This window comes from Orbicella franksi, chromosome 10 (genome assembly GCF_964199315.1).
Source record: "Orbicella franksi chromosome 10, jaOrbFran1.1, whole genome shotgun sequence".
Taxonomy (NCBI): Eukaryota; Metazoa; Cnidaria; class Anthozoa; order Scleractinia; family Merulinidae; genus Orbicella; species Orbicella franksi.
In genome coordinates this window covers 15,292,524-15,319,581 of record NC_138154.1, presented here as the reverse complement: position 1 = coordinate 15,319,581, position 27,058 = coordinate 15,292,524, and the positions used below count along the sequence as shown (strand labels likewise).

The following is a 27,058-nucleotide window of genomic DNA, read 5'->3' as shown; positions in this document are numbered from 1 at the left end:
ACAACTTATCCCACCTGGTCTCTACTCTCTTGAAAGATAAGATTGTCTCGTTTAACTAACAGCCTACAACGTCTACCTCTTCGAGAGAACACTGAAAAATCTATAAGAATCCCAAAAACCGTTGACTTAAAAGTGACACTTAATGACAGAACTGGTCTGATGAAACACAAATAGCTCAGAAAACAAGAATTTGAGTCTAAGACACTGTCCCCCATGTGTTCTTTAAATTTCACAAATGTGTCTACAACAGAACATTCATCATTGATTATCTATCATCGTTTCGATTCTCTAACTGGGAAACTGAGCCTTGCAATCTCTCTCGCCTCGTTTCTCGGTCCTGCAGAAAAGTACACACCAAAAATTCACTAGACTTTCCTAAAGAACGTTTTCACGACAGCCATACTATTATTCCCAAACAATAGGAAATTTTCCATAAGAACTCATTTCACAAAAGAGAGAAATTTCTGGAAACATCGACATGGTTGCCGTAAAGCCATTTGAAAACGCTTTATTATCCTCACCTTTCCAATGTCTTGAGTCCTGATCAGGAATTTATCCATTCGTCCTGTTTCGAACCTCCTCTTGTCTCCCTCTTCTCTCAGAGCGAAATTCTGCGTCTTTCCCTTCTCACCGAACATCTGAAGATAAACATTGGCGTCTGTGCCAGCATCGCTTTCATCACCAGTCTTGATCATGATACGATAGTCAACATCTGTGGATTAACAGGTCATGAATCAAGACAAGGGAACCTTCTAAACAATGGCTGCTGATTTGAACTAATCCGGCTGTGAAAAAGGCTCTCCAGTAGAGGACGGGACGAAGGGGAAGCGGGAAGAAAGAGAATAGAAGAGAGAGGAAGTGGAAGAGATAGGAGAAGAGACGCCCCAAACCCCCACCCCTCCCCTCTCGGTCACCTCACTCTCAGCCAACTTCTACTTGGCCCTTCCAATCGCGATCAGACCCTTCCAGCCGGAGCTTATTCACGGGCAAATTTTAACTGACACAGCAGTATCTTACGTTCTTCCTTTGGAAACAGGTTTTCGAGAAAGGTTTCCATTTACTTGCGTGTTAGAAAAAACAGACAACGCTTGGAATTCTTCAAATATGATTTCCCTCCACCAGATATACTATTTCTTATTACCTTGCAACAAATCCTTGGTTTCCGCTGAAACAAAAAACAAAAGCCAGAAAAAGCATTAAGCTACTGGAGAAATTCGAACAAACCACATTAGGAAAGCTACAGATTTACACCTAGAAAGGCGTCATAAAAAAGCGATGGCGACCATTTTTAACAAAATAGAAAAGCATTTTGTCCAACTCAAAGTCTTTTCAAGCCAGACAATTCTTGAGAATCTGTAACTAGGAAACGTTTCGTCAAGACCTTGCTCTCCAGTCTTTTTTCCAAAAAATCAAATTTGGTCGTCTCGGTAATTTCCTCATTGCTCTTTCAACTATTATTGCTTTTAAGTTATAGCCCATAATATATCTTCCACGCTACGAACTTCCTATTAAATAAACTCCTAAGGACATACCAGGAACAAGATCAACATCTCGTTGACTGCCGACGAGCCAGCGGTGGCAAGGGAAGATGTACTGCTCGCCTTTATCAGGCACATCAATGGTCACTTCCTCGAGGTACCAGTCCGGATCACGGCCAGAGTTATCATGGCACACATGCAGCTTCTCGATCTGGAAACAAACCGAAAATGCAATTCAAACCGGAAATTGAAAATGAAGTGGCCTTCACAGCCATTACTTGGGTCGTCAAGCAACGCTTCACCTGCTAAATAACGGCTGCCAAGGAGACTACTGGGAATGTAGTTCTCAGCTAAATTCAGAGCTAATTGCATCTTGAAAAGTAAAATGGTAAATCAGATCAGGAGCCAACTAGTTCAACAATGACAGGACGAGACCATGGAAGCAGTAGTTATTAGCATTGATACTCTCCCCTGGAAAAGATGCTGTTCCAATATCAGTTAGCAACCCCTCCCCCCCAAAAAAATCACCATCACAGTATTATCATCTTGTCACCGTATCCCAAGAGTTCAACGATACCCTTTTATACATCTGGATCGAGATAAGCACTGTAAGGGTGTATAAGCCCAAGAATGCAGGTTATGTCCTTCGACCCAGCGCCGACTCACGTTCGATTTTTTTTTTCCCAAGTCCGAAGTGCTAAATCATTTTCACCACACGGAAGCCAAGTACTGCTCCGCTTCACTCGTTATTTAACTTATAGCTAGTGCTACTATTTACACTACAAGGGACGAAAGTCTGGTTTGTCTCCATAATTGCAAGAAACACATGAAAAATCAAACAACAGACTAATTTTCCAGGTCGTGGAAAGGAGGCCAATATTGTTTTAATCAAAACCACTTCACCAACGTAACTTCAATACACACCTTTCCTACATCTGGCGTGTCCACTTTGAACTTATCACTGTTGCCTCTCTCAAACAGTCGCAGACTCTTATCCTCGCTCAACGAAATAGGCTCGGTTTTGCCCTTGTCTCCAAACAGTTCAAACTGAACTTCAGCCGTTGTTCCAGCGTTGGGTCTGTCACCAGTCTTGAACGTAACTTGGTAGTAGGTTGTATCTGCTCACAAAAGTGAACATTTCAGTTGGCTAGTTCATGTTTCATCAGGAGAACAAAGAAAAATATACAGAAGTGGTCTTTTCCAATTGTGGGCGACTAAGAGCGCGCTTCCTGCGAAGTAGCTTTTAAGCTAAGCGGAGTTAGTACTGTAAATAAAGAATTACCTATTGCCTATAATTTGAGTTAACATCCGCTCCACTCATGCCACTTTTCGTGTTTGCAGCTGATGCCATGTTTTCCCTCACTTTTTAAAGGTCAGTTGTTTTCTCGTGCTGCCACTGATAATGCTTTCCCACGTTTTTACCATTTGCATGTTTTACAGCGTATTCCCCAGGAAAGGGGGCGGGGGAGTCTACACAAGTGTTTGCCGAGTTCTGACTGGCTAATTACACTATGATTACGTCACTGTGTCTACTTATCAGTTGCTTAGTACTAATAACTGAATTCACATAAAGGGCCATCTGTTCAAGGTCCAATGTAATGACCTACCAAGAGGCACCTCGAGCTCAGTCTGCTGGACGTGTTCCACGGTCACTTTATCCTCGTCCCCAGTCCAACAGTGACAAGGGAACACCACACCATCTCCGCGTGACGCCGTGACCACCACTTCTTCAACGTACAGACCTTTACTGGGAGCACCGGAAACATCCTGACCGACTTTGACATCCATGATCTGAATAAGAAAGAATGATTTTAAAAACTAGTGACACCTCTTTGTATGTGCGAGGATCTGTTTTTCGTACCAGCGCACAAGTGAAACATGAGAGAACCCCCCACTGAGGGGCTCTCATGTGAAAAAGAAGGGGATGCTGTTCGGAAAATTTGAATTCAACCTCGAAAAAGAAACAAATCTCAGCATGGCTCGAACTTTATTTGACCCCATAAAATAAATCACTTTGAAATGGACAGAGCGTTTTTAAAAATATTTCTTCGAGTGCAACCCTAAACGATACCGTGACGGATAAAATAGTGGCGTTTTATCTTGACAATCCTTAATGGACCAAAATCTGTGATTTAAAACGACGAGCATCCACGCGAGCAAATCAAGCACGGAAATACTGTCCTTCACTGTAAATGACAACATCTTTTCCGCAAAACTCGAATAACCGTTAACAAAAAAAATCGTGTCCGGAAAGCGCAGAGTTTTAACTTCCCTCTATCGTCACACCGAAAGCAGGAGGATTTTGAAAAGAAAATCAAATATACTCGGAAACCTGACGAAAAATTATAACTTATCAAAGGTTTATTCGATAACAAACAAACAAACAACACAGTAAACACAGAAGATGCTAATTAACCAAACAATAACGGAAAACAAAGTGACCCTGACCCATCACAGACTGAAGGACACAATGGCTCCCCTACCTCTTCATAGGACCCCCGTGGGGGCAAATTATTTACATCTTGACCCACTCGAACATCAAAAATCTGTACACAGGGGAGAGGGGAGGGTTACAATTAACAAAGCGTTGTTAGATAAGTTGCGTTTGAAAAGCATTAGGCTTAACTTTACTTTTTAACAACAGATTAATGGCAATGCTTTTAAAACAATTAGTTGAAGTTAGTTTACATGAATAAATGGAATTTATAGCAGGGCAGCTGATGAGGTCAGCATACAGCATAATAAATGTAAGCAGCTTCACAAACAGCTAAGAGAACAGTGGTAACACATGAAAGTGCTCATTAGAATGGTCACACACTAGGGTTTCATCCAAAGACTTCAAAAGTTATAACCACCTCGCACAGCATGTTAAACAGTACCACATGAAAGTACCGCTCAATAACTTTCATTTGAATGGTCACACGCTAGGGTTTTATCCACAGACTTAAATGTTAGAACCACTTTTTACACCACAATAAACGGTACCACATGGAAGAACTTCACAATAACTATCGTTTAAATGATCACACACTAGGTTTTAATCAACAGACTCAAAATTTGGGGCCAGAGTTTCTTATAATTCCCGTCAACGTTTGCCCCAGGGAATTCCCACCCAAAGCACTTACCCGTCCGATATTAGCAACTCTAGCCACCACCTTATAAATGCGATCCTTCTCAAACTTGTCATTAGGTCCATAGCCAGGTTTGATCTGGATCTGTCCGCTTTCTCCCTTCTCACCGACAAGCTGGATCCAAACTGGAGTATAAGGGTCGGCGACCTCACCCAGCTTGAGATGAACTGGAATAAAACCGACTTAGTCAACGCCGTCTTAAGAGCTACTGCCTGTAAATATGGAGAACTTGACGAAAAGTTCTCCATACATACAAAAGTTCTCCAAGTATACAAAACGTATTTGCTTAAAGATGGTATTTAGCTGAGAGATATGATCAAAGTGTAAATTACAAACTGTATGAATATGAAATCAAGGCAGGTTTCCTTCCTTCTGTACTGGCCCGTTGAAAATGCTCAATTTTGCATAAATACCATCGGCCATCTTGGTTGATCAAGCAGTACTTCGCGGAACTTTCCTAGATTTCACCAAAATGTGAACTCGCTGGAACCTTTGAAGCATAAATTATTTCTGAAAATAGTTCACCAAACGGGTCTTTTTGACGCAATAAAAAGAAAATTCGAATTTTCGGTCCTGACGTCGTTCTTCATTTATTTACTAATTTACATTTATTTACAGGCAGGGAAAAAAATTTCTATTTTTCGAGAAGTCGAGTTGACTATCGCTCACGGAAGACGAAGGCAAAAAGTTCAATTGTTTTAGAAGACAGCATTGAATCTAAAAGCATTAAAATCAGAAATCAACTTCGAGAATCTGAGGTGTGTGGCAAACAATTTTTTTTCTGACTCAATTTAAGCTATTTAAAGTCAACAATTAATTTCCCAAGTTAAGTGAGCACAAAATACGTAACAACGATTCTTGGCGCTAATAGCAGCCAATATATAAGTCACAGCGTGGATCTATGTAGACCAATGTTATTATTCTGAGATTGTGTAGGGCGAATCTCGCAAGCCTCAAAAGCACTAACATAACACAACTGTGCTGACTGAGTACAAAATGACTCAACTACATATAAAAACAATGAACCTACTGGTATAAAGATCTGTTCTTGTCTTTTCATCCACTATATAAAGACAAAAACAACAACCGAATAAGCGTAAAATATTGATTTCCAAAAATTTGTAGATTAAGGTGATTTCATCAGAAAAGAATTTTAAAGATTTTCTAAAACGGAGATCTCGATGCTCTTTGTATTTTTTTTTTGCGCAGTATGGATGGTCGCTGCGGTAACTATAACGATCCTACACGAGATTATCATAGGAACTCTAATGATCACAAGCACCGAAAATTCGAAAAAAGGGTTGAGTAAGATCTAAGGAGCAGAACATTCCTCCCACACTGGCGCCGCGTGGGGGTCTTAGGTAGGGCGGGGGGTGGGGAGTTGGAGGGGGGGTCAAAACCAATGTAGTTAGTCTCGTTCCTCAAGCCTCGCCCCTACCACCTCGCTCGAGCAAGTATCCTCTCCATCAGTCACGTGATATAAAAGATCAGACTAGTTGCTGGTATACGGTATGCGCCCGTCCCCTCAAACACTTTAGGATCGTCGGTTCTCGCCCAGGGGCGAGCCACCAACATTAACTCTTTTAAACTCTAACCACAAATACGTGTAAAAAACAAAAAGCATCCTCAGATAAACAATAATTCACGACGGCTTCTCTGTTGGCAACAGAACGATATTTGCATCGATGTTTTGGGGTGTTATTTTCGAAGAGAGGGAGGGGAAGGGGGCATATCATAGCATGGACTGTTTATTAGCAGTTTATTAGTATTAATTTTTAAATATTAGTATTACCTGATGATTTTTAACCGTGTATAAAGAAATGTTAAATAAATAAAAATAAATAAACAAATCATGAGAATTTTACGGTATCAAATTGAGTGGAATATAATAAAACAAGTTAAAGAACAGTCAATATGTGATAAGATTAAGATTTACCTGGATCTAACTTGACTTCCTCTCCGGCTATCCAGTTGTTGTACTCAAAAACATAGCTTTCATCCCTTGATGGGATTTCTATGGACAGCTTCTTCAGAAACCATTCAGGATTGCGTCCAGTGTTATCATGACCGACGCGAAGTTTAGTCAGCTAAAAACAAACAGTGTAGAAAGTATTGAACATTATTTTATTGTTAAGAAACTACTCAAGGTTGCGCGTGTAATTAGAAGACATTTAGATCAGACTTGTGCATAGTTCAAGGCCCTGTGCACACTACACTGGAGGAAATTGAAAACAGAGATTTCACTCTGAAAAAACATCAAATGTTTCCCGTCCACGCTACGCCGGAGGAATTTAAAAACGCAACAATCTGCGGTCATTTTGGATTGGTGTTTGAGGAAAATGTGGGAAGGGAACTCACATGATTATCGTGATGTCAACGTTTTCGAAGAGCTACGTTTTCAAAATGTTTTCAGTTCGCACTAAAACGCAAAGGCGGCGTTTTGAAATTCATCCAGTTTGAAGAGCGTTTTCGAAAAGCTCCATTGGGGAGGTAACAATAAAGTATGTATAAGTATGTAAGCTCCGCTTCCGCGTAGGCTTAGACGTAGAAATAAAGCTGCGTCTTTCTCAAATACAAAATCAAAATGGTGATTGTTGCGCTTTTAAATTTCTCCGACGAAGTGTGCACGAAAAACATTTGGTGCGTTTTCAGAGTGAAAACGCCGTTTTCAAATTTCTCCGGTGTAGTGTGGACGGGACTGAAGTTTGTTTGAAGCAACTCTACTAAGGATAAGTGTACAGATTATGATAAATCAACTTATAATCATGCACACAACTTGCAAATAAATCACCAGTTTCCAAAAGAGCCCGGCACTAAAACAAAGTGTCATAAGTTGACAATTTGGCTATTTTTCCAGCCCCTTTTCCTGCATTCCGAAACGCATATAGCTGTTCAAATTACAAACCAGATAAGACGCCGGACAATCAATCAGTTACCTTTCCGACGTCTGCTGTTTCTACAGCAAACTTGTCGATTCTTCCGCGTTTAAACTTAGGCGCTTCGAGTTTGTTTTCACTTTTGAACTCGATCTTCTCAGTCTGTCCGTTCTCTCCGAAGAGCTGAACGTAAACAACGGCATCTGTCCCGGCGAAGGGTACATCCTCTGCTGTCTCAAACGTCATGTTGTAGAGACAACCTGAATAAAAAGAAAATTTATATAAGGAGTTATTACACAACCTACAGTGCAGGTATTAACTTTGCCAAACAAACTTGGATCAGTCGCAGAGGAATGAAGAGTACTGGAGGAAGGAAATGCACTGGTAAATTACAACATTTAGAGAGGAAGCCACATTGGCCTTTGCTGGTTTTCATGCCGGCGGGTCCCCTCTCCTGATCGAATTGGAATTTATAGTGTTGGTTTTTGTGGAGGGAAGAAAACCGGAGAACCCGGAGAAAAACCCTCGCAGCAAGACGAGAACCAACAACAAACTCAACCCACATGTCCACCACCGAGCCGGAATCGAATCCGGGTCACATGGGTAGGACGCGAGCGATCTCACCACTGCGCAATCCCTGCTCCCCCGAATGCAACAGGCAATGATTACAAATGGCTGCTATCAAGAGATCAATTTTTCTTACTGCCTAGCTGTGGTTGAATCGTTTCACCAGGTACCAAAACTCTGGCTGTTTTGCCGTCCCCTTCATCTTCAGCAAGCCAGCAGCGACATGGAAAAATCACTGGATCTTCGTCCACGCACTGTATCTCAATCTCCTCCACGAAAATTCCACGTCCGCGTCCATGGCTGTCATTGCCTAGAAACACCTTGTTGATCTGTGTATGCAATTAAAACAAACGCTGTAACATTGCTCACTAAGAATAGTGTGACGAGTTTCAAAACAAACTGTTGTGCTGCACTGGCCCGCGAGTGAGACACTTAGTTGCTTGTCAACTTGAAGTTGATGAAGGTGAATTACTGTAACCTCCGCGGAGTGAATTTGAAAAAGTAACGTTTTGACCGTTAGTCCGTCTCTGGACATTATCCTGCAAGAGCTCTCTCCCTGGAACTAGGAAAAGATAGCAAGTACCCGGGATAAGAAATTGAATTTTTACGATACATGTGTGTAAGAAATGGTGTCAAGGGAAGATAAAGAGAACTGCTGGATGATGCGAAAAGCTGCAATGGGCGACAAAAGTAATCAGAGAACTTTTACAAAATGATACTTCAAGTTATACTTCTCAATTCTTCTAGCAATAATTGTCTGTTATACAAGTGAATATATAAAAGATCATATTACAATTCTCTGTTATCCCAGCCTCTCAATTCAATACTGTTTATGTGTGATGATCTGCACAGTCAAGAGATAGAGGGACCAACATTGAGAGGAGGATATTTTTTCCAAAGACACTCAAAAATAGATTTTTACAGTCAAGTGTCTCGACATGTCTTTCTTAAACTCATTAATAATTCATCAGGTTTAAACAAAGGAAATCATGACCGTGACGGTGTTCCGATATCTGATGTTTGACCACATTTCGAAACACCTCGAAGTTCGTTAAAAATACTCGTATTTTCAACTCTCTTCTCGATGTTTAGAAATCTGGTCATAGAAGGTCTATCGCGTTTGACATATTACATCGGCCATTGTAGGTCAGGGAAACACGAAATCACAAAGGGATCGAAAGATTGGATGATTAACAATACCTTTCCGATATCCTTTATATTGACCGACACTCTGTACTGCTTCCCAGGCTCAAATGTAGTTCCGTCAGAAGGTGTCAGGTATATCTTGCCCGACTCTCCTCTGTCCCCGTACAGGATCATGTACAGCTTAGCACGAGGGTCCAGTACCTCGCCGAGACGGAACAGAACTGAAAAGCAAAAGGAACAAGGTGTGGTTTATAAAGAAAATATCCAATTTAAAGGGGAGACGACCGATTACTCAAACAAGGGAACTAAACATGTCACTTTCGGAAAAAGGTAAAATTTATCGAGCTAACGAGAATTGCAACGCATGGTGTAGCAGTTGAAAACAAAACAGTCTGAACAAGCTACCAGTCATTGGCTGCCATTTTGACGACAAGATTACCAAACATCAGCCAATCTCTGAATGAACGCAACAAACTTGTTTCTGTCTCTAATACAAGACGCAACTAGGCTAGATTTTGGGTACGACCATTGTTCATTTTCGGCCCGACTGTTTCCAAAAACGGAGGGATCAAGAAACGGTTGGCAGAAACAATAGCTTCGTCTACTTGAAAAACCGAAGCTTCCAAAAGAATTCAATCACTCTTCATTTCACATTAAACTTCTTGTGATTGTTCGTGACAACCTCTGCTTAAAAAAAATATCAACGCTTTGCCTTTATCCTCGGTAGTGAATTAGTTTCACTAACAACTGGGTTTCTTAATCTATTAATATCATGGGTAACAAATGACTCCTTATTTTTGGCACGAAATTAAAGGTTAATTTAAAATTTCACCTGTGAAATTACAAAATTGCCATGGCAACGTTTGGCACGAAATTTATCGTTTCAATAAACAAATCAAAAACCTAAGGCTGTAAGCGTAATTTGTCTGTCACCCATAATATTAAAAGATTACCCCTACTAATTTCACCCCGTGTCTTTGTTAGACCCATGCTTACTGTCATATGGGGGTTGTACAGTCTCTCCGGGTTGTAGAACTCTGCTAGACTTGCCATCTCCTTCATCTTCGGCCAACCAACAGCGGCACGGAAATATGGCGGGTTCTTCATTGGGTGCTGCAACCTCAACTTCTTCCACGAAAACACCATGACCCGGTCCACGGCTTTCGTTTCCAAGGTTTATTTTCTCGATCTAAGTACACCAAATTGACGCCGTTAGTATTATTTATGCGGGAAGCGTGATGGCCTCACGGTTAGTGCGCTCCTCCCTGGATCGAGCGTTCCGGGTTCGAGCCCTGGCCGGAGACACAATGTTGTGTCTCCACCCAGACCCAGCTGTATACATGGATACAGGCAAACTTAATGCTGGGGGTAAACCTGCGATGTACTAGCGTCCCATCCACGCAGAGTAGAAATACTGAAGTCGCCTCATGCTACAGAAACCGGGATAAGCTCCGGCGTGTGCAGACTTAAGCTTGTTTTACTTTAATTTAACTAATATTCAGACTAGTATTAGTTTTGGACGAATTTAAACGGTATCGTTGCATACGACTACTTAAACTACGCAAACTTGCAATATTAGCCAATCAGAAGCAGAGTCTATGGTCTTGATATCCTGAAATATCAAATATCAAATCACTGATATCATCAGAGTTTTGACCGCATTTGGGTTCTTTTTAGTACGGTTTAGCGGCATCAGGCACCTTTGTCTCGCCAGGGGTATTTACAAAGTGTGGCTCGACCAAACGCGCCTAACATGCCGCCGAAGTGTATAAGTATAAATACAAAAGGATTCGCCAATTATTCTCTGATCAGAATACTCGCCTTTAACTGACCCAAGGAAAGCAAGGAAAGTGAAATATCGCAACATTATAGCTGTTATTCGGCCGTTTCTCTTAATCGCTGAAGAAATGTCAACTATTACTTTGGAATACAAGAATTCGTTTTGAAAAAGTCAAAATTACTTGTAAAACAAAAGCCCATTTATAATTCCTTGCTTGGTGATCAGGCCTTTGACCAGAAGGGAGGCTAGAGTAGCCTTTGTTTTGGTACAAACCTTGCTACTCCACAAATTTCAATTGTTCTGTTACCATTCCAACTATTTCTCATCTCTATTATCACAAGGTCAACCTCGCTTTCATACAGAGGCTCGGTTACAATTCACAGAATTTTAAAATGGCGTACGATCAACTTACCGGTCCGATATCTCTGATATTGGCAGACACTGTATACAGCCTTCCCGGCTCAAACTTTTTGCCATCCGGAGACGCCAGATAGATTTTTTCTGATTCGCCTTTTCTACCATAAAGAATCATGTACAACTTGGCACGAGGATCCGCCACCTCGCCAAGACGAAAGGCGACTGTTGAAAGATCATAACAAACACATGTTAGTAACAAAAAAAATACATATGCACCTATGAAAATGCCGCAATCTGATTGGCTGAGTTATGGTACACTATCTGTCATTAGTAGAATTCTACTAGCATACCAACTCTGATGCTGCAATTTGATTGGCTGGGCTACTCGTGCACTATCAGTCATTAGTAGAATTCTACTAATGTGCTAAAGCCAATGCTGCCATCTGATCGGCTGAGCTGTTCGTATACTATCAGCCATTGCAGTCCACCACTAAATTTTCTCCGATTCTTATTGGTTTAAATTGATCACGTGACGCAATAGAGTTCATCCGCGGAGAGCTATCAGCCCATAGTGCCCGCCCGAGGAATATACCCGGATGGATAATATTTGCCGTGAAAATTTTTTCTGTAAACAAGCGGGCTTATAGAAAATAAAGAATTGAAATTGTATTAAGTGGGTTTTTTGTCTGTTTTCTTTTTCAAATTTTATTCTTGGCTTTCACGGCTTTCACGGCTTTCATCTAAAACAGTTGAAAATAATTCAATATGATTTTTTGAACTGGCGCGCGGAAGAAAATGTAGTGGAGAACAATAAAGACAATAGAGTGTTAATGTCTCGGAACTAACGGCCTGATAGTTGCCCCTTGGAAATTTGATGTTCTTAAAACTATCATAATTGCCCTCGAAGCTTCGCATCTCGAGCAAACATTTGTTTTAAGAACATCAAACTTCCGCGGCGCAACTATCAGGCCGATAGTTCCTCGACAGAGACAACACTCTATTGTTTAATCAGAGTGCAGTGGGGGGAGGTCGTCCACATTATGGCAACGTTTTCTGGTTTTTCCAATGTTTCGAGGAAGATTTAGAAATATTCCTGGATAATTTAATTTTCAAGAACACTAAAGAAAGGAAACTGACCGTTATGCGACTTTAAAACCTCAAAATTTCTCAAGGAACCGATGAGCGTGCGCTTCCAAAAACAATTCAATCCATGCGATTTTGCTAGAGCGTGAAGCAATGATTGGAACTCGTTATTTGAGGGAAATTTAGTTAGAAATCTACTAAAACAATTACATCCCGATTTCTACGAGGTGAAACTATCACCTCATAGAAAATCTCAAGTTCATAACCTAATTGTTAGTTAGAGTATTTTTCTAAGCGCTATCGAAGCAAAGACGTGTTTAGATTAGTTTTAACCTTGCTAAACTCAAACTGGTCACAAACAGTCTTTTACAACATGCACTACCCAATCACAGTAAAGGTTTTACCCCCAAAGCCAATCAAGAGCAATACTGAAACTACTCGTGACTTGCTTGTTCAACTTTTCCCGCGCTTTTCAAACACTCTCGCTCTTGCCACAGGTTACACGATTTCCCGCCCTTTCCATAGGTGACGTGTTTTGCGCTTGCACGCTACCGGAATTCTAATTCTTAGATGAACTGGTTATACTTTTTTTCTGGACTGATTTGAGTTCTTCTCTATGAATTCTTTGATTACGTTCCTACAACACAAAGCACGATTAAGCCAACTCCAGTATTAGCGTAAATTTTCATTTTTAATAGACCTTTCCCGCATTCCACTTCAGTACGTACGAACAATAGCTCCAGAGCGAGGTTGGGGTGGACATTTTCATACATTAATTTTACTGGATATTTGTCCACCCTCACCTCGACTTGGCGCTATTGTTTGTTGGAATGCGGGAAAGGTCCATTAGTCCTTCAGATAAATTTTAAAACTCAGCAAAACATTAGCAGTGAAAAACCCTTTTAGGTATATATACTGAGAAAGAGAGTAACGACCTATATCACTTACTATCATAAGGTTGTGTCAGCGACTCTCCAGGCACAATCACACGTGCTGTTTTTCCATCATCTTCATTCTCAGCAAGCCAGCAGCGACAAGGGAAAATCACTTTTGGTGCATCAGGTGCAGTAACTTCGATCTCCTCGACAAATACTCCTTTATTACGGCCCTTGCTGTCGTGACCAATGTGAACTTTTTGTACCTGTCGAGTAAAGTTAAAGTATAATTCCGTTACGTTCAATGTAGGGCAAATCGCTGCTGGTTGTCTCGTTACTCGACCATTGTGGTCAAACTTTAATAGCAAATTATGTGGTAAGCTTCTGTCAATCCAGTAAGAACAATGGTAAACAAGTAAACAATTCTCGTGCAACTTTCTAAAGTTGAAAAAAAATCCTCATGAAGTTCTTTTTTTTTTTTCATCAAGTTATCTGACAATTCAATTAGTTTGTTGGGACATGAGTTTCTAAGAATTCTACTTCACATTCTACTTCTTTTTTCTTTAAAATTCAGGATCTGATGCTCCACAACAAAATCACACACTATGCAGACAGAACCCTTGCCTTGCACGAAATTACATTCAGAAAAAAAAATATGTCGTAGCATCGACTCTCGAAAAGGACCAAGAATGGTTTAAACTACTAGTGCATGTTATCCAGAGACAATTAGAGCAGTTTTCCACTGAGTGTCGTAAAACCAAACCAATGTCATTACTCTAACCAATCACAAAGGACACAGAAAATCCAATGAGCCAATCAAATCAATCACGTAGATGACACAAAGCGCGGGAAACGTGTGCGATCGAGTTACAATTGGTTTTAGTTTTCCTTCTGAATGGATAGGAATATGGAACGATTTTTTTTTAAGCCAATCAGGGTAGCGAAGTAATGCAAAACCAGTTACTCTTCGACAAGTGAAAACCGCGCTATACACAATGAACCAATGAGAACTCAGAGCACACAGTCGTAGACGTTTCAGACACCAGACGCGGGAAAACACTCGTCACTGTGTCGCGCGGGGACTGGGTTTGGATTTGCATCTGATTGACTGAAGGCGCAATTTTTTTAGACGAGTCAAGTGTCATATAACGCAGAGAATAACGCCCTGAAGAATAAAGAAAAACAACTTAGGAAACGACTGCATTCTGTGAAAAAGTGCACCAAAACCTGGATAAAACCTGCGAGGAGGAATTATCAATGACTTACATTGCCAATGTCCTTAATGTTGACAGTCACTTTATAGAACTTGTCTGGCTCAAAGTTAGATCCATCGGGCGACAGGTAAATCCTCCCAGACTCCCCTTTGTCACCGTACAGCACCATGTACAACTTGGTGTCAGGGTCCAGGACCTCTCCAAGGCGAAAACCAACTGTAAAGAAAGGTATAAGGGTTACGTTACACTATGGTGACAATTCTGTTGTTGATTCTGTTACGGTACACGAGGCTTTTCTCTGGACGTGCAGAGTCAAATCTACGCGAACCCAAAATTATAGCCGACAGAATCAAAGTAGAAAAAAACTAAAGAAGAAATAATAAAACGACAAGGAGCAAAGATAATCACGCTAAGAAAGAATAACGAATAACGAACGTGAAAACTTTCGCCTGAATTTTTCACGAAGTAAGATGTGTGCCGCATTTTGAATATAATTAGGGAGTATAAAGCCTGGTTTTCAGTAGCGACACAAGCACAAGCCCAGGCACAAGCGCAACAAGCAACACAGATGACAAGCACAAGCAGATTCTGAACTGTATAAGCACAAGGTAATCTGGATCCAGTGTTTTCACTGGCCAAACATAACCACGTTTGGTAAATAGCCTTGCGCTTGTGTTATGCCTGAGCGGTATTTCCTTTTTCTCTTGTTGCAGCGCAAACGCAAGCACAAGAAAAAGGAAAAATTCTAATCCTTGTGCTTGTTCTTGCGCTTGTGCTTATGCCTGCGTCAAGGCCATTTTCACGGTGAAATAAGAGTTGTTGTGCTTGCGCTTGTGCTTGCGCCGCTAGTGAAAACCAGGCTTAAGAAAATCAAGAAGGCAACGGGAACGGGAATGTCGCTAAACAAAAGGATAAACGACCAGGACAATGGTTATACACGTGCGTTATAAATCTCTGTACATTTCTTTGCCGTCCTCTGCAAAACAACAACGTGAAATGACCCAGTTCTGCGTTGTTTGGAGAATGTGAACCACGATTGCTTATTTTTAAAAATCTATGTCAAATTTATCGCTTTGTTCCAGATTCAGTTTGTGATAGTTTTGACATTGAATAACAAAGTTAATGACTTTAGAGAATCGTGACATTCGTAGGCAAAATATAATTCATTTTCTAATCGACGTTGTCCTCGGCATCACCGTCGTGGTTTCTTAAACTCCCTGCTACTAGACTTTGAAACATAAGGCGTGCAAAGCAAGCCATGCGTGCCGGTTTTTCCTCTCCAGACCGCTCTCGGCTTGCTCCGCCTGCCTGTTTCTTTCTTCAACCTGTAACCCAACAGAGAACCTGTTTAAAGGCTACCATTTGAAGGGTTAAAAAGTAAAAAATTCGTTCAGAATCCATGCTTACTGTCATATTGTGAAGTCAGCGACTGTCCAGGCACTAAAACCCGTGTTGTCTGCCCATCATCTTCATCTTCAGCCAGCCAACATCGACAAGGAAACACCACAGAGGGACCCTTGGGAGCTGTAACCTCCACTTCCTCGACAAACACCCCCTGGTTGGGGGACAACCCCTCCTGACCCATGCTGATGTTACGAACCTGAAATTCATCAATGAAAGTTTCGGTTTGAATGTTCACTCTGATCTAGAGAAAAACTTTATGCAAAGGTTCCTAAGAAGCCTATCATAACGGACCCTAAGTCCGTACATGTAGTTCGTGATGTACAGGTTGCGAGAGGAAGTTGCCAGAACGCGAAAAAAACTCTGGTTTTATCAGCAATCCCTCTCATTTTGGGTGTAAATGAGGCAAAACAAAAAATCACAAACTGAATTCCATTCACGACTTTTTTTCGCCGCTGTGTTCTATTTCTCGACACGCCGCAATAGAAAAAAACGCTCTAAAATCCAGCTGAGAGTCTGTGTGCGTTGAATGAGAATCCCTACGAGTGACTTTTTCAAAGAAATATTTTATTTAAAAGAAGCAAGTCCTATATTCCTGATCTGTTATTTTTCTTTCCTTCTCTCGGCCCCGGGCTCTCGGCATCACCTGATGTGACAAATATATGAAAAATCTACAAGACGCCCAAAACTCTATCACTGAGTGCACATTAACAATAATCTTCAGACTCCACCCTCTCCTCCCCTGACACGCTCAAATTGTCCTTACTTTCCCCACGTCAGTTGTCCTGACATTGACAGTGTAGAGCTTTCCAGGTTCTAGTTTCCCTCCCTCTGGTGTCAGATAAATCTTCTCTGTGTCTCCTCTGTCACCGTGGATTACCATGAACAGCTTTGTATAAGGATCCAGCACCTCTCCCAGTCTGAACGACACTGTTGATACATTAGCTTAAAATTAATGTCATCAACACAAGCAGTACAAGCTCAGTGTGGAGTGAAAGAGACAGCATCGGGATTTACACCTATACAGAAAATTGTTAGACTGTTTTGTGTATCAGTTATGTGACTGTGCCAAGAAAAAATACGATACAATCAGATGGCTACACAGTTTCCCACATGTACTCTGACGATTAAATGTTAATGAATGAGAATTAAATGTTTGGAATTTATAACCATGACAGACGGAATTTATAAGGCACAGGCAGACAAGCAGGCAGAAAGGTGGGTAGGCAGGCAGAAAGACAGACAGACAGACAGACAGACAGACAGACAGGCTGGCAGGCAGGCAGGCAGGCAGAAAGGCAGGCAGACAGACAGACAGACAGACAGACAGACTGTGAGACAGGCAGAAAAAATTATTTGCCAATAAGTAGATGCATGGACTCAACAACAACTACACTGTATAATAACATTTAACCACATAGAAAACTACCTTGATATTCAGCCATCTCTGGTTCAGGCTCCGGCTCAGGTTCTGGAGCTAAATTCAACAGAAATGTAATCATCACATTGAGTAGCATTGATTCAAGTACCATGAAAACATCATCAAAATCACCATGAACCCACAGCCAGTATAGAACAGGGATGTACTTCAAGTGCGAAAACACTGAGTCTACAGTGTATGTTAAGAGCAGTGTCATGGACTGAAGTCCTGTTTATGAGCTGGACTAAACAATGAGTATGTGCATTTAAACCAAAACCTCAATTAAAGAGAAAAGCCACTTACCTGCAGACTCCAGTGAATTCTCAACAACAGTTATATTCTCCTCTTGGACTGTATCCTCATCAACTATTAAAAAAAGGCAACAAAGCAAACATTGCTGACTTGAGAGCTGAACTATAAAATGTACAGCACTGTTTATACCTGTATCTCTAATTCACAAATTTGGCATCATTGTTTACATGTAGCTTTGAGTACTTATAATTCAAAAACGGCTTGGTAACCCTTTCTTATTACATGGAATCGTGATAAACACAATAAGATAAAACTTTTGGCAAAGTTTAAAAAAAAATTCTGTAGGCAGAGTTCAGAGCCACCTTAACGTTTTGAAAATTTAAGGCAACAGCAAAGAGAACCTCACTGAACAAAAGATTTATGAGCAGGACAATGGCTATGCATGCACATTACATTACGTCTGAGAACATGTTTGGGCGTTTTGAGGAATGAGGTGAGAGTTATAGCCACGTAGCTCCTTTGTATATTCCTTTTGGAATTAAAAACTGTTATGCCATGTTAATTTTAGTTCAAGCACGCTTTAAGACCAACAGGCACACAAACTATCTTGTGGAACTGATTGTACATGTGGAATTCAAACTGGTAAAATATAAATTCACTCTTTACTTCATGTCATCCTCACAGTCACCACCATCATTGCTCATGCTCCCCCCTATTGTGTGTGTTATCATGGACACGGCACTGACTCTTCAGTGCCTCTGCCAGCACAGGTGTATAAATGGGTATTCAGAGACAGATCTAAGAATTCTTTTAAGGGGGGAGGGTGGCTGGTATCTTGGGGTTGTAGAATCAACAAGGCATGCCTTCAAAATTGGAACCTGATACCTCGATTGCCTTGATTGCGCTACATTTTCTCAAACCTTCGTTGCCTTCGTGTTGTTTTCACATGGGTATTCTTTTCATCTTTGCTGCTTTGGGAATTAGTTCATGATAAAATATTAAATTTGCATTCTCAAACCGAGGCTTGGTGGTGATTTTAGCCAGTCTGATGTCATCACGCATAAGGGCGATTAAAAACTGTTACACCAAAAACACTACATGTACATGTAGCTATGCCACAAAGTAAAAATTACGATGAGGTACAGTTGTACCAGTCCAGAGTGTTTGCCCTTACTTCTTCCGTAATATTAACATTATTGATTCATTTTTTTATTTTTTTGCTCCTCCTAAGAGTGGGTGGCTAGCCACCCAATAACCCCCCTCCCCCCTAAATCCACCCCTGCTACTGTCAAACTAACTTCTCGGGGGTAGTCCGTGATGGACCAGCATTCCATTCATGGGAGAGTGTAGTGCATGTAACTACAGTACACGAATGCTATGTACAGAAAATAATGATATGTGTAACCTTCTGGCCTGATACATGTAGTGGCTGATCAAACATAGTCTCTATTTTACATTGTAATAATGTTTACCATACCAGGATAAACTTCAACTTCGATGCGTCTGTCCTCGTCACCAGTAAGCCACCGGTTACAAGGGAACATGTACTTCTCATCACGTGATGGGATCTCTATCCTCAGTGACTCTAAATACCACTCTGGGTTAGGGCCGGAATTATCATGACTGAGACGAATCCTTTCAACCTGGAGAAGTTCAGAAATATAAATACACTGTACATAGACATGTATAAAATAATTGAAGTATACACTCCAGTCAAAATGAGTATTTATTTCTGCATGCACATTATAGCGTGACACAAAGATCCAATAGGTTACACAAGTAACACCATCATAACTGGCATTATAATTGAATGGGCATGCTGTAAGGATTCCTTATCTCTCCTTTACATGAAAATATTGTTGAGGTAAAGCTTGTATAAATTGTACATGTAGAAGCAAAATTGTATACTAGGTAATGTTTTAAAATCCATCAACAGAGGAACCCCAATATACCTGTAATGAGCCCCTGTATAACAACCCTGGTAAGATTAATGATATTCTTAAGCCCGGTACATGGTAAAATATAGGGAAAAAACCTTTCTATAATGAACCCCCATTATCCCCCATTATGAAACTTTGCCTTAACGGGGTTCCACTGCATCATGATATACAATACCTAAAGTGGAAACTTTCATGTTAATGTTTGAGGATTCTGACCTGGTAATGCAGCTGCCTTAGACACAATAATATAATTTTGTCTTTAATAAGTTGAAAAGAAATTATTTTACTTAATCTGTAGGGAACAATCTTCATTAGGAAAACCTGATCCATCTGACCGCCATACAGGTACCATAGCACACACAATGCACACTAGTGATTGATGAAAAAGAAAAAAAACACTTGTTTGTCTAACTAAATACATCTTTTACTCACTTTGCCCACATCCATGGTCTGAACAGTAAACCTGTCCGTACGTCCACGATCAAACCTTTTCAGGGTTTTCCCAGATTCTTGGCGCAGCATGATCTTTTCAGTCTGGCCCTTGTCTCCAAATAGCTGCAGAGTCACATTAGCATCTGTACCCGCATAAGGCATGTCACCAGTCTTAAATCTCAAGTTATAGGCAACATCTTCAAATGAAGAAGAAAAATATACTGTTTAAAAACATACTTGTATAAATGCTCCATAATCTGTACAATCATTTAACTTGACACTTTCCCTAACATAACAATAGCGATGCGAAACAAATGGAATTTGTGGCATCGAAGAAAACACTGGAAATTTACATTAACTATAAAATGACAAAACAGCAGATTAGCTAAAGAAACTTTTTTGAGAAAGTATGATGTGCTCAATTGGTATTTCCAGAGAGATTGGAGGGGGGAGGAATTCAACCAGAAAACCTTCATGTGGGGGTGGGAGGAATGACATTTTATGGAACATTACATGTACTTACGGATTTTACAAATTCTCTTTTCTAAAAATACATTTACATATTATGATATTATGGTAAATCTGTACTAATGGTCATTGACTTTTTTTCTGTTTACAATATTTGTTTGTGTATTTACAGTATCCTCAATTTGCACAGCACTGCTACATGCTCTGACTCTTATAAATGATTAGTTTAATACTGTATTCTATGAGAATTCACCTACTGTACACATAATTATCATTACACTGTACTTATCATACATGTATGACTGAGAAAATAACTTCATCACGATCGGCTAGAAATAGGGCAATTTATTGTTAGTTTTTAATTGCACTGTCATGAAAACTCACATTCATATGTAATGTAGCTACTGTACAGACACCGTATATGTTAACGTATAAATACTATTTCAACACGACACATACTTTCAGGTCTTTTCACAGCTTTTCCAGGCAGCAATTCTCGTTCCGTTTTACTGTCCCACACATCCTCTGCCAGCCAACATGCACATGGAAACATGACTGCTGGGTCGCCATCTGTTGGCACCACTCTGACACTGTCGACAAACAGTCCCTTGCCATAACCACGACTGTCCTGACCCAGACGGATCTTCTCAATCTGCAAAAGAAAATGTAACAAATTCCTAAGTTTGTTTAAATTTCAAGTTCATCATTAAAAGTACAATTGTGTGTTACTACTACATTGCCCAGATTACATCCTCATCATGTACAATACAATGAACTCTATGATCACATTTGACCTTGTCAGAATAAAGATAGCGAGAAGCCTAACAGTGTTGCTGTGTGGGTGTTGACAAAATGGCAGACACTTCTGTGAAGAGGATTTAAATAAAGTTTTGAACAAGATTGAAGTAATTATCCTTGTCAAAAATGAGATTGGGTCTCTCTTGATTTCTATGCGCAACAGTTGGCTTGGGCTGGGTCCTTATCGACTATTGCATGTTAGTATAAATCTACTAGTGTTCTATCATGAATGCCATTCTCTGATTGGCTACGCTACTCACTATCTATTCTGTTGTAGATAGTGAGTAGTGTAGCAGCATGCACTGGGGGCCACTTATTTGTGTTTTCAAAGTGTCTTTGAAGAGGATTTAGATTAAAGTTTTGATTGACTACTTCATGTACTTTGTAGATTTATACTAATAAAAACAATTACTAGTCAAAGATTATTTGCTCTTGATTTCTATGTGTGATAGCTGAATAGAAATCTTGAGCTCATAATTTAATTGTCAAACAGAAATCTTAAGCTCATTATTATTGCTCTTACCCTTCCTATATCGACAGTCAGAGCAAGGGTGAACTTATATGTTTTCTCTCTTTCCAATGGTTCTTCTGGCCTCAGGAAAACCTTGCTTGTTTCACCTCTCCGGCCAATCAAATAGATGTAAAGCGTTGCTTCAGGATTCAGTACCTCTCCAAGACGCACAGATACTGTGTGGGTTATGTCTGACTCTAAAAGGAACCAGAAGACAGTTTTTAAAGCAAACAATTCTAAGAAGCACAATAAAACAATACAAAAAGACATGTAAAGTAGGTAAAAAAAATTATTGTCGCCTAATAATTACCGGTATACACTATACAAATGGTTCAGAGTCTTCAATCTCTGATCAGAGACAGGAAAATTGTAAATATATTTATTTAACCATGATATTTAGCCTTTTAGTATAATTATGTAGTATGCAAAACATTCATCTTTGCTGATTTCAACATTTACATGTACATTATTTAAGTCATTTTTCAACCTTGATGCAACTTTGCATAGAGAAGGCATTATAAGCTTGATATGAACTGACTTGAACATTTTCAGAGCTTGGAAAATGTTTAGTAATTGGTGACAAATCTTTAGCAATTAAGGAAAGAAAATAAAAGAGCCCTGCACAACACCACTTACACTCATATTGGTTAATTATTTTAATATTATTAAACCACCTAATAATTAAGTAATAATTTAATGTTAATAAGTAACTGCTATGATCTACATGTATTTATCAATGGCTACCTGAGGTATGGGGAGTCCTTGTTCCAGGATAAATTTCTCTTTCTAATTTGCCATCTCCAATGTCTTCTGCCAACCAACAGGAACAGGGAAAATATAGAGGTTCTGCATCATCAGGTGCGACTTCAATGTCATCCACAAAAATTCCCTTGCCACTCCCATGGCTGTCATGACCAACACGGATTCTCTCCACCTTACATTAAAATCACATCAAGAGCTTATTGAGTTTATTGTACCACATAGCAAATAGGTTTCAGTTAATATACGTGTACGGTATGACATCTACTTATAAATTTTGTCTAGTCAATCACCTGCAATGATTTCTGCCAAATTACATGATTACACTTATTAATGAATTAACACAAATGACAGTGGAGACCCCATTAATTTGGTCCCTAATGTGCCACAAAAATCTGGCCACATAAATGTGATGGCTGCATTGAAGTGGTTTTTTAAATAAGAAAAATGACTGAGTGAGCTTTTATTCAAATCATACAATGTAAGAAGGTGGCTGTCTTAACAAAGTGGCCGTGAGGCGGGGTTCCACTGTAAGCTGTCAACTACACAAACCTGGTATTTTCATTTCCACAATCAGACAGATCAAGATTAAATCACGCTGGAAAATAATCCTCCAATGATCTCCAATAGTTTTGAGATTTAAAACTAATTGTAAAGACACAACTAGACCACGGGTAGTCCCTCTTTTGCTTGGTGCGTCGGGCATGACCATAAATAAAGCACAAGCAAAAAATGGCCATGCAGTCCTGGCCATGCGAAATCCTTAAGGTGAAAAGTGCGTGAGGGCATTGTTTTTCTCACAGTTTTCTTTCGCGTCATGCAGGACAGACTGAGCAAGAGAGGGACTACCTCATAGTCTAAGACAGATGACCATTCAGATCAACGAAGCACTTTACCGCTTTACCGCCTCATATACCTTTTTTCTTTCTCCTTAACTCTTTACTAGCTGTACGTCAGTGTATTACCAAGTAATCATTCTGGAGACCATATCTTACCCAGTAAAACCAACGCACAAGAAAAAACAAAAAAGTTGTAAATATATTATTTGAGACAATTAATATTTACAATAACATTAGATTCAGATACCTTTCCTATATCTGGCATCTCCACTGAGAATTTGTAGGTCTTTCCCTCTTGAAATGTATCCGTTGCAGTCCCTGATGGGCGGAGCACAATTTTTGTACTCTCTTCATTTTCTCCACACAGTTGCAGGTAGAGTTTGGTGTATGGATCCAACACTTTACCCAGATGGACAGACACTGTGTAACCCTTGTCTAAATTTAAAAAAAAAAACAGTCATAAGATTAATGCTGATTGAAATTTCATCAACTTATATTAGTTAGTAATTACTCAATTTTTAATTTGTGATTCTTTCTTTTCAAGGGAGGGGAACCACCATTCATTTTTCATCTCGTATATGTACAATACCATACTAGGGTATTTACCTAGGAATAAATGTCAACAAATCCAGATGGACAATTAAAAGTGCAAGATTTAATTATCTATAAACAGAACAGGTAAACACTGCTCATGCGTCTGGTCACAAATGGAAATGTTCTAACAATATTTCAACCAGCCAATTGTTGCTACATGTACTTGTTTACATTTGCACCAAAAGGCATAACTATAATTGAAGGGGTGAGTGCAAAACCATGCTAAGTGACGATTTGGGTGAAAAAAAAAATTTTCGCGAAAGGGCTTGAATTTTTGCATGTGGTCTTCAATGTAATAGAAAAACGCGGCCCTGTATTTTTGTGGCTGGATTTTGCTTCGTTTTCGAGTTATAACGTATGCAAAAATACTTGGCTTTTCCCAGCCATGTCTTTAGGAGTTTATTTGTTGAACAGCAAACAGGCAGACTGTTTATAGTGTATGAAGTCAAAATCAAATCTCACAGCATATATAGAGCGGAAATCTGGGAACAGATTGTTTACATCGGCTATTGTGACGTGAGCACAACACGTGAATCGATCGAGCGGCAAACGAAATACCATCGAACTAAAAAGAGATGTGCCGCATTAGAGCTCTGTCAACTAATATCTTAAGCATTGTGTTAAAGTACCTTGTGTGCCTGCCTGGTGGTTGAGAGGCATCATAAAGCCTCGATAAACCCGTAAGTCATCAGCACGTTTTAAAGAATCAAAATGTGTTCTGAAACTTCGAAGGTAGCTGATATACCGTAATCGTGTTATCGGCGTTCGAAGTCAGATCAAGCCAGGCAGCAAAGTCCAAGAGCAGTTCTTGCCCAAGAAAAATACCCTCTCGTGAGTTGTGGCCCATTTGCCAAGCGTTGCTAGTGTCAAAGTTTGGAAAGCGAGAACTGGTTTTTGACTTATAAAATTTGTCTTGTATCGACCGCCATGTTTTCCTGCGCACGAGGTGTAAAGACCCTTCCCGGCATGCATTGCGATCACGTTCTGCTCGCGTTTCTCGAACTGGTAACTAGACTGTTTCGGCTTTTTTCATTTAAAGATAATAATGGCCAACAAGTAGCGATCGATTGTAACATAGATCTGTGATCCAGGTTGCTTTGATTTTATTTCATATCGGCATGATTTGTAGTGTTTTGAACTTCTGGGATCAGCGGACATGCAGATGTATGGAGACCCGTACGTTGCGCAGAAGGGTTAATTTGTTAAACTGTTAGGCGGTGCGTGACATAAAGCTACGATCGCGTTTGTCGAAAAATATGTATTATCTCGTGATTTTTAGCCATTTAAGACGTTGCTGTATTTGGAAAAGTGCCTATTTGATGTTTATTTGTTCAGTGCAGATAGTCATTGTCCCAGATAACCAAAGTAAGTTCCAGATGTTAACACTATTTTCCGGCCGCCATATTTTACCTATTTAAACCTGAAATCAACATTTTTGAGCTTATACGCTGCGTGAAATCAACATTTTGCTGTTTTCTAAGTGAAATCAACATCCTTGCCGTCACGCGTTAACGTGAAATCAGCATTTTGACCTATTTAGAGCTGAAATCGACATTTTTGAGCTTATACGCTGCGTTAAATCAACATTTTGCTGTTTTCTAAGTGAAATCAACATCCTTGCCGTCAAGCGCTACCGTGAAATCAGCATTTTGACCTATTTAGAGCTGAAATCAACACTTTTGAGCTTATACGCTGCGTGAAATTAACATTTTGCTGTTTTCTAAGTGAAATCAACATCCTTGCCATCACGCGTTAACGTGAAATCAGCATTTTTACCTATTTAGACCTGAAATCGACATTTTTGAGCTTTTACGTTGCGTGAAATTGACATTTTGCTGCTCTCTAAGAGAAATCAACATCCTTGCCGTCGCGTGTTAACATGAGTCAACGTTTTAACCACTTTTGACCTGAAATCAATAAATTTGAGCTTATATAAGTTGCGTGAAATTGACATTTTGCTGGTTTCTAAGTAAAATCAAAGTCCTTGCGGTCGCGGCGGGCCGATCCTTTGTTATAATAAACCGAGGCGAGACTTCGACTTATAACAAAGGCTTGGCTTGGCTATGATAACAAAGGGTCGGCTCTGTTTATCATAACAAAGGTCCGGCTTCGTTTATTTGAAGACCTCGGCGGGAAAAGGGCGCTAGGTATTTTAATCAAAAGTGAACTTTGTCAAAAACGCTCCAAATTTCCCATACAGTTTTGTGTAGGTATGTTTAACAATGTCCCGTAGTTTTTCCGCTAAGCTTCCCTTCGTTTTCGAGATATTGCGTATGCAGAAAAACCACTCGGTTTTCCTAGCGGCATCTTTATAAACAAAGCAAAAACCAGCGACAAAAATACAGGACCACGTTTTTCTATTACATTGAAGACCACATGCAAAAATTCAAGCCCTTTCGCGAAAATTTTTTTTTTCACCCAAATCGTCACTTAGCATGGTTTTGCACTCACCCCTTCAATTATAAAATGAAAATCAGGGATAAGGACTGGTAAGTTTTCCTACAGTGGCTACCATGATTGTTTTAATCATTCAAGGCACACACTTGTGAATATCCTCTGTAAAATTTACAAAGTTTAAGACAGGGAGGCTCCTCGCCGAGATCCAATCCCTTACTCTTTTGTATACCATTTCTACAGAAAAGGTACCCCTTTAATTGAAAAGAGGTACCCCCTTCACATGCATTCATAAATGGCCCATATTACAATGCATGAATAAATCGGCAAAAAAGGAAATCTTAATTCTTGTCATTTTCATGTAGTGCTATGATAGAGGCATTAGGTGTGTCTGTTTGAAATATTTTAATTAACAGCCCTTTTACTAAATGGCAGATTTCCCTAAAGTAGCCTTGCATAAACTTCAACTGCTGGAATCCGTATATTTACCCTCTCAGGGCTGTCATTAAGGGCCGTAACACATAACACCTGTTATGGCTGAGTATGCTTGATTTTCCCTTCATGCCACAGGTGAAATTGCCTGTTGATGATAGAATTCACCAACAAAGTAACAAGTTTGCTACGGGTGTGGAGAACAAAGCTACAGGTGACTCAAAACTATGACAGCCCTGCCCTCTTATAGACCTGAAGCCTGAAAAAGGCACCCCTTATAGGCAGAGCCCCCCCTCCACCCCCCCCCCCCG

The 27,058-nt window shown here is 40.0% G+C and overlaps 1 protein-coding gene across 2 annotated transcripts in view; it reads right to left on the bottom strand.

Moving 5' to 3' along the window:
- Positions 1 to 27,058, bottom strand: part of LOC145500319 (lipoxygenase homology domain-containing protein 1-like) — a 64,121-nt gene that overhangs the window by 21,146 nt on the left and 15,917 nt on the right. For both annotated transcript variants that reach the window (XM_081479822.1, XM_081479821.1), the window contains exons 6-30: positions 23,575 to 23,762; positions 22,474 to 22,663; positions 21,742 to 21,926; positions 20,880 to 21,072; positions 19,953 to 20,149; positions 19,058 to 19,223; positions 17,632 to 17,694; positions 17,338 to 17,385; positions 16,675 to 16,838; positions 15,915 to 16,107; positions 14,560 to 14,723; positions 13,367 to 13,559; positions 11,391 to 11,557; positions 10,195 to 10,387; positions 9,253 to 9,419; positions 8,189 to 8,381; positions 7,546 to 7,745; positions 6,546 to 6,696; positions 5,640 to 5,672; positions 4,604 to 4,776; positions 3,086 to 3,269; positions 2,403 to 2,596; positions 1,533 to 1,689; positions 1,142 to 1,165; positions 522 to 712 (exon numbers count right to left, since the gene is read on the bottom strand). In XM_081479822.1, the coding sequence (XP_081335948.1) occupies positions 522 to 712; positions 1,142 to 1,165; positions 1,533 to 1,689; positions 2,403 to 2,596; positions 3,086 to 3,269; positions 4,604 to 4,776; positions 5,640 to 5,672; positions 6,546 to 6,696; positions 7,546 to 7,745; positions 8,189 to 8,381; positions 9,253 to 9,419; positions 10,195 to 10,387; positions 11,391 to 11,557; positions 13,367 to 13,559; positions 14,560 to 14,723; positions 15,915 to 16,107; positions 16,675 to 16,838; positions 17,338 to 17,385; positions 17,632 to 17,694; positions 19,058 to 19,223; positions 19,953 to 20,149; positions 20,880 to 21,072; positions 21,742 to 21,926; positions 22,474 to 22,663; positions 23,575 to 23,762 (3,971 nt within the window). The remainder of the gene's footprint in view (positions 1 to 521; positions 713 to 1,141; positions 1,166 to 1,532; positions 1,690 to 2,402; positions 2,597 to 3,085; positions 3,270 to 4,603; positions 4,777 to 5,639; positions 5,673 to 6,545; positions 6,697 to 7,545; positions 7,746 to 8,188; positions 8,382 to 9,252; positions 9,420 to 10,194; positions 10,388 to 11,390; positions 11,558 to 13,366; positions 13,560 to 14,559; positions 14,724 to 15,914; positions 16,108 to 16,674; positions 16,839 to 17,337; positions 17,386 to 17,631; positions 17,695 to 19,057; positions 19,224 to 19,952; positions 20,150 to 20,879; positions 21,073 to 21,741; positions 21,927 to 22,473; positions 22,664 to 23,574; positions 23,763 to 27,058) is intronic.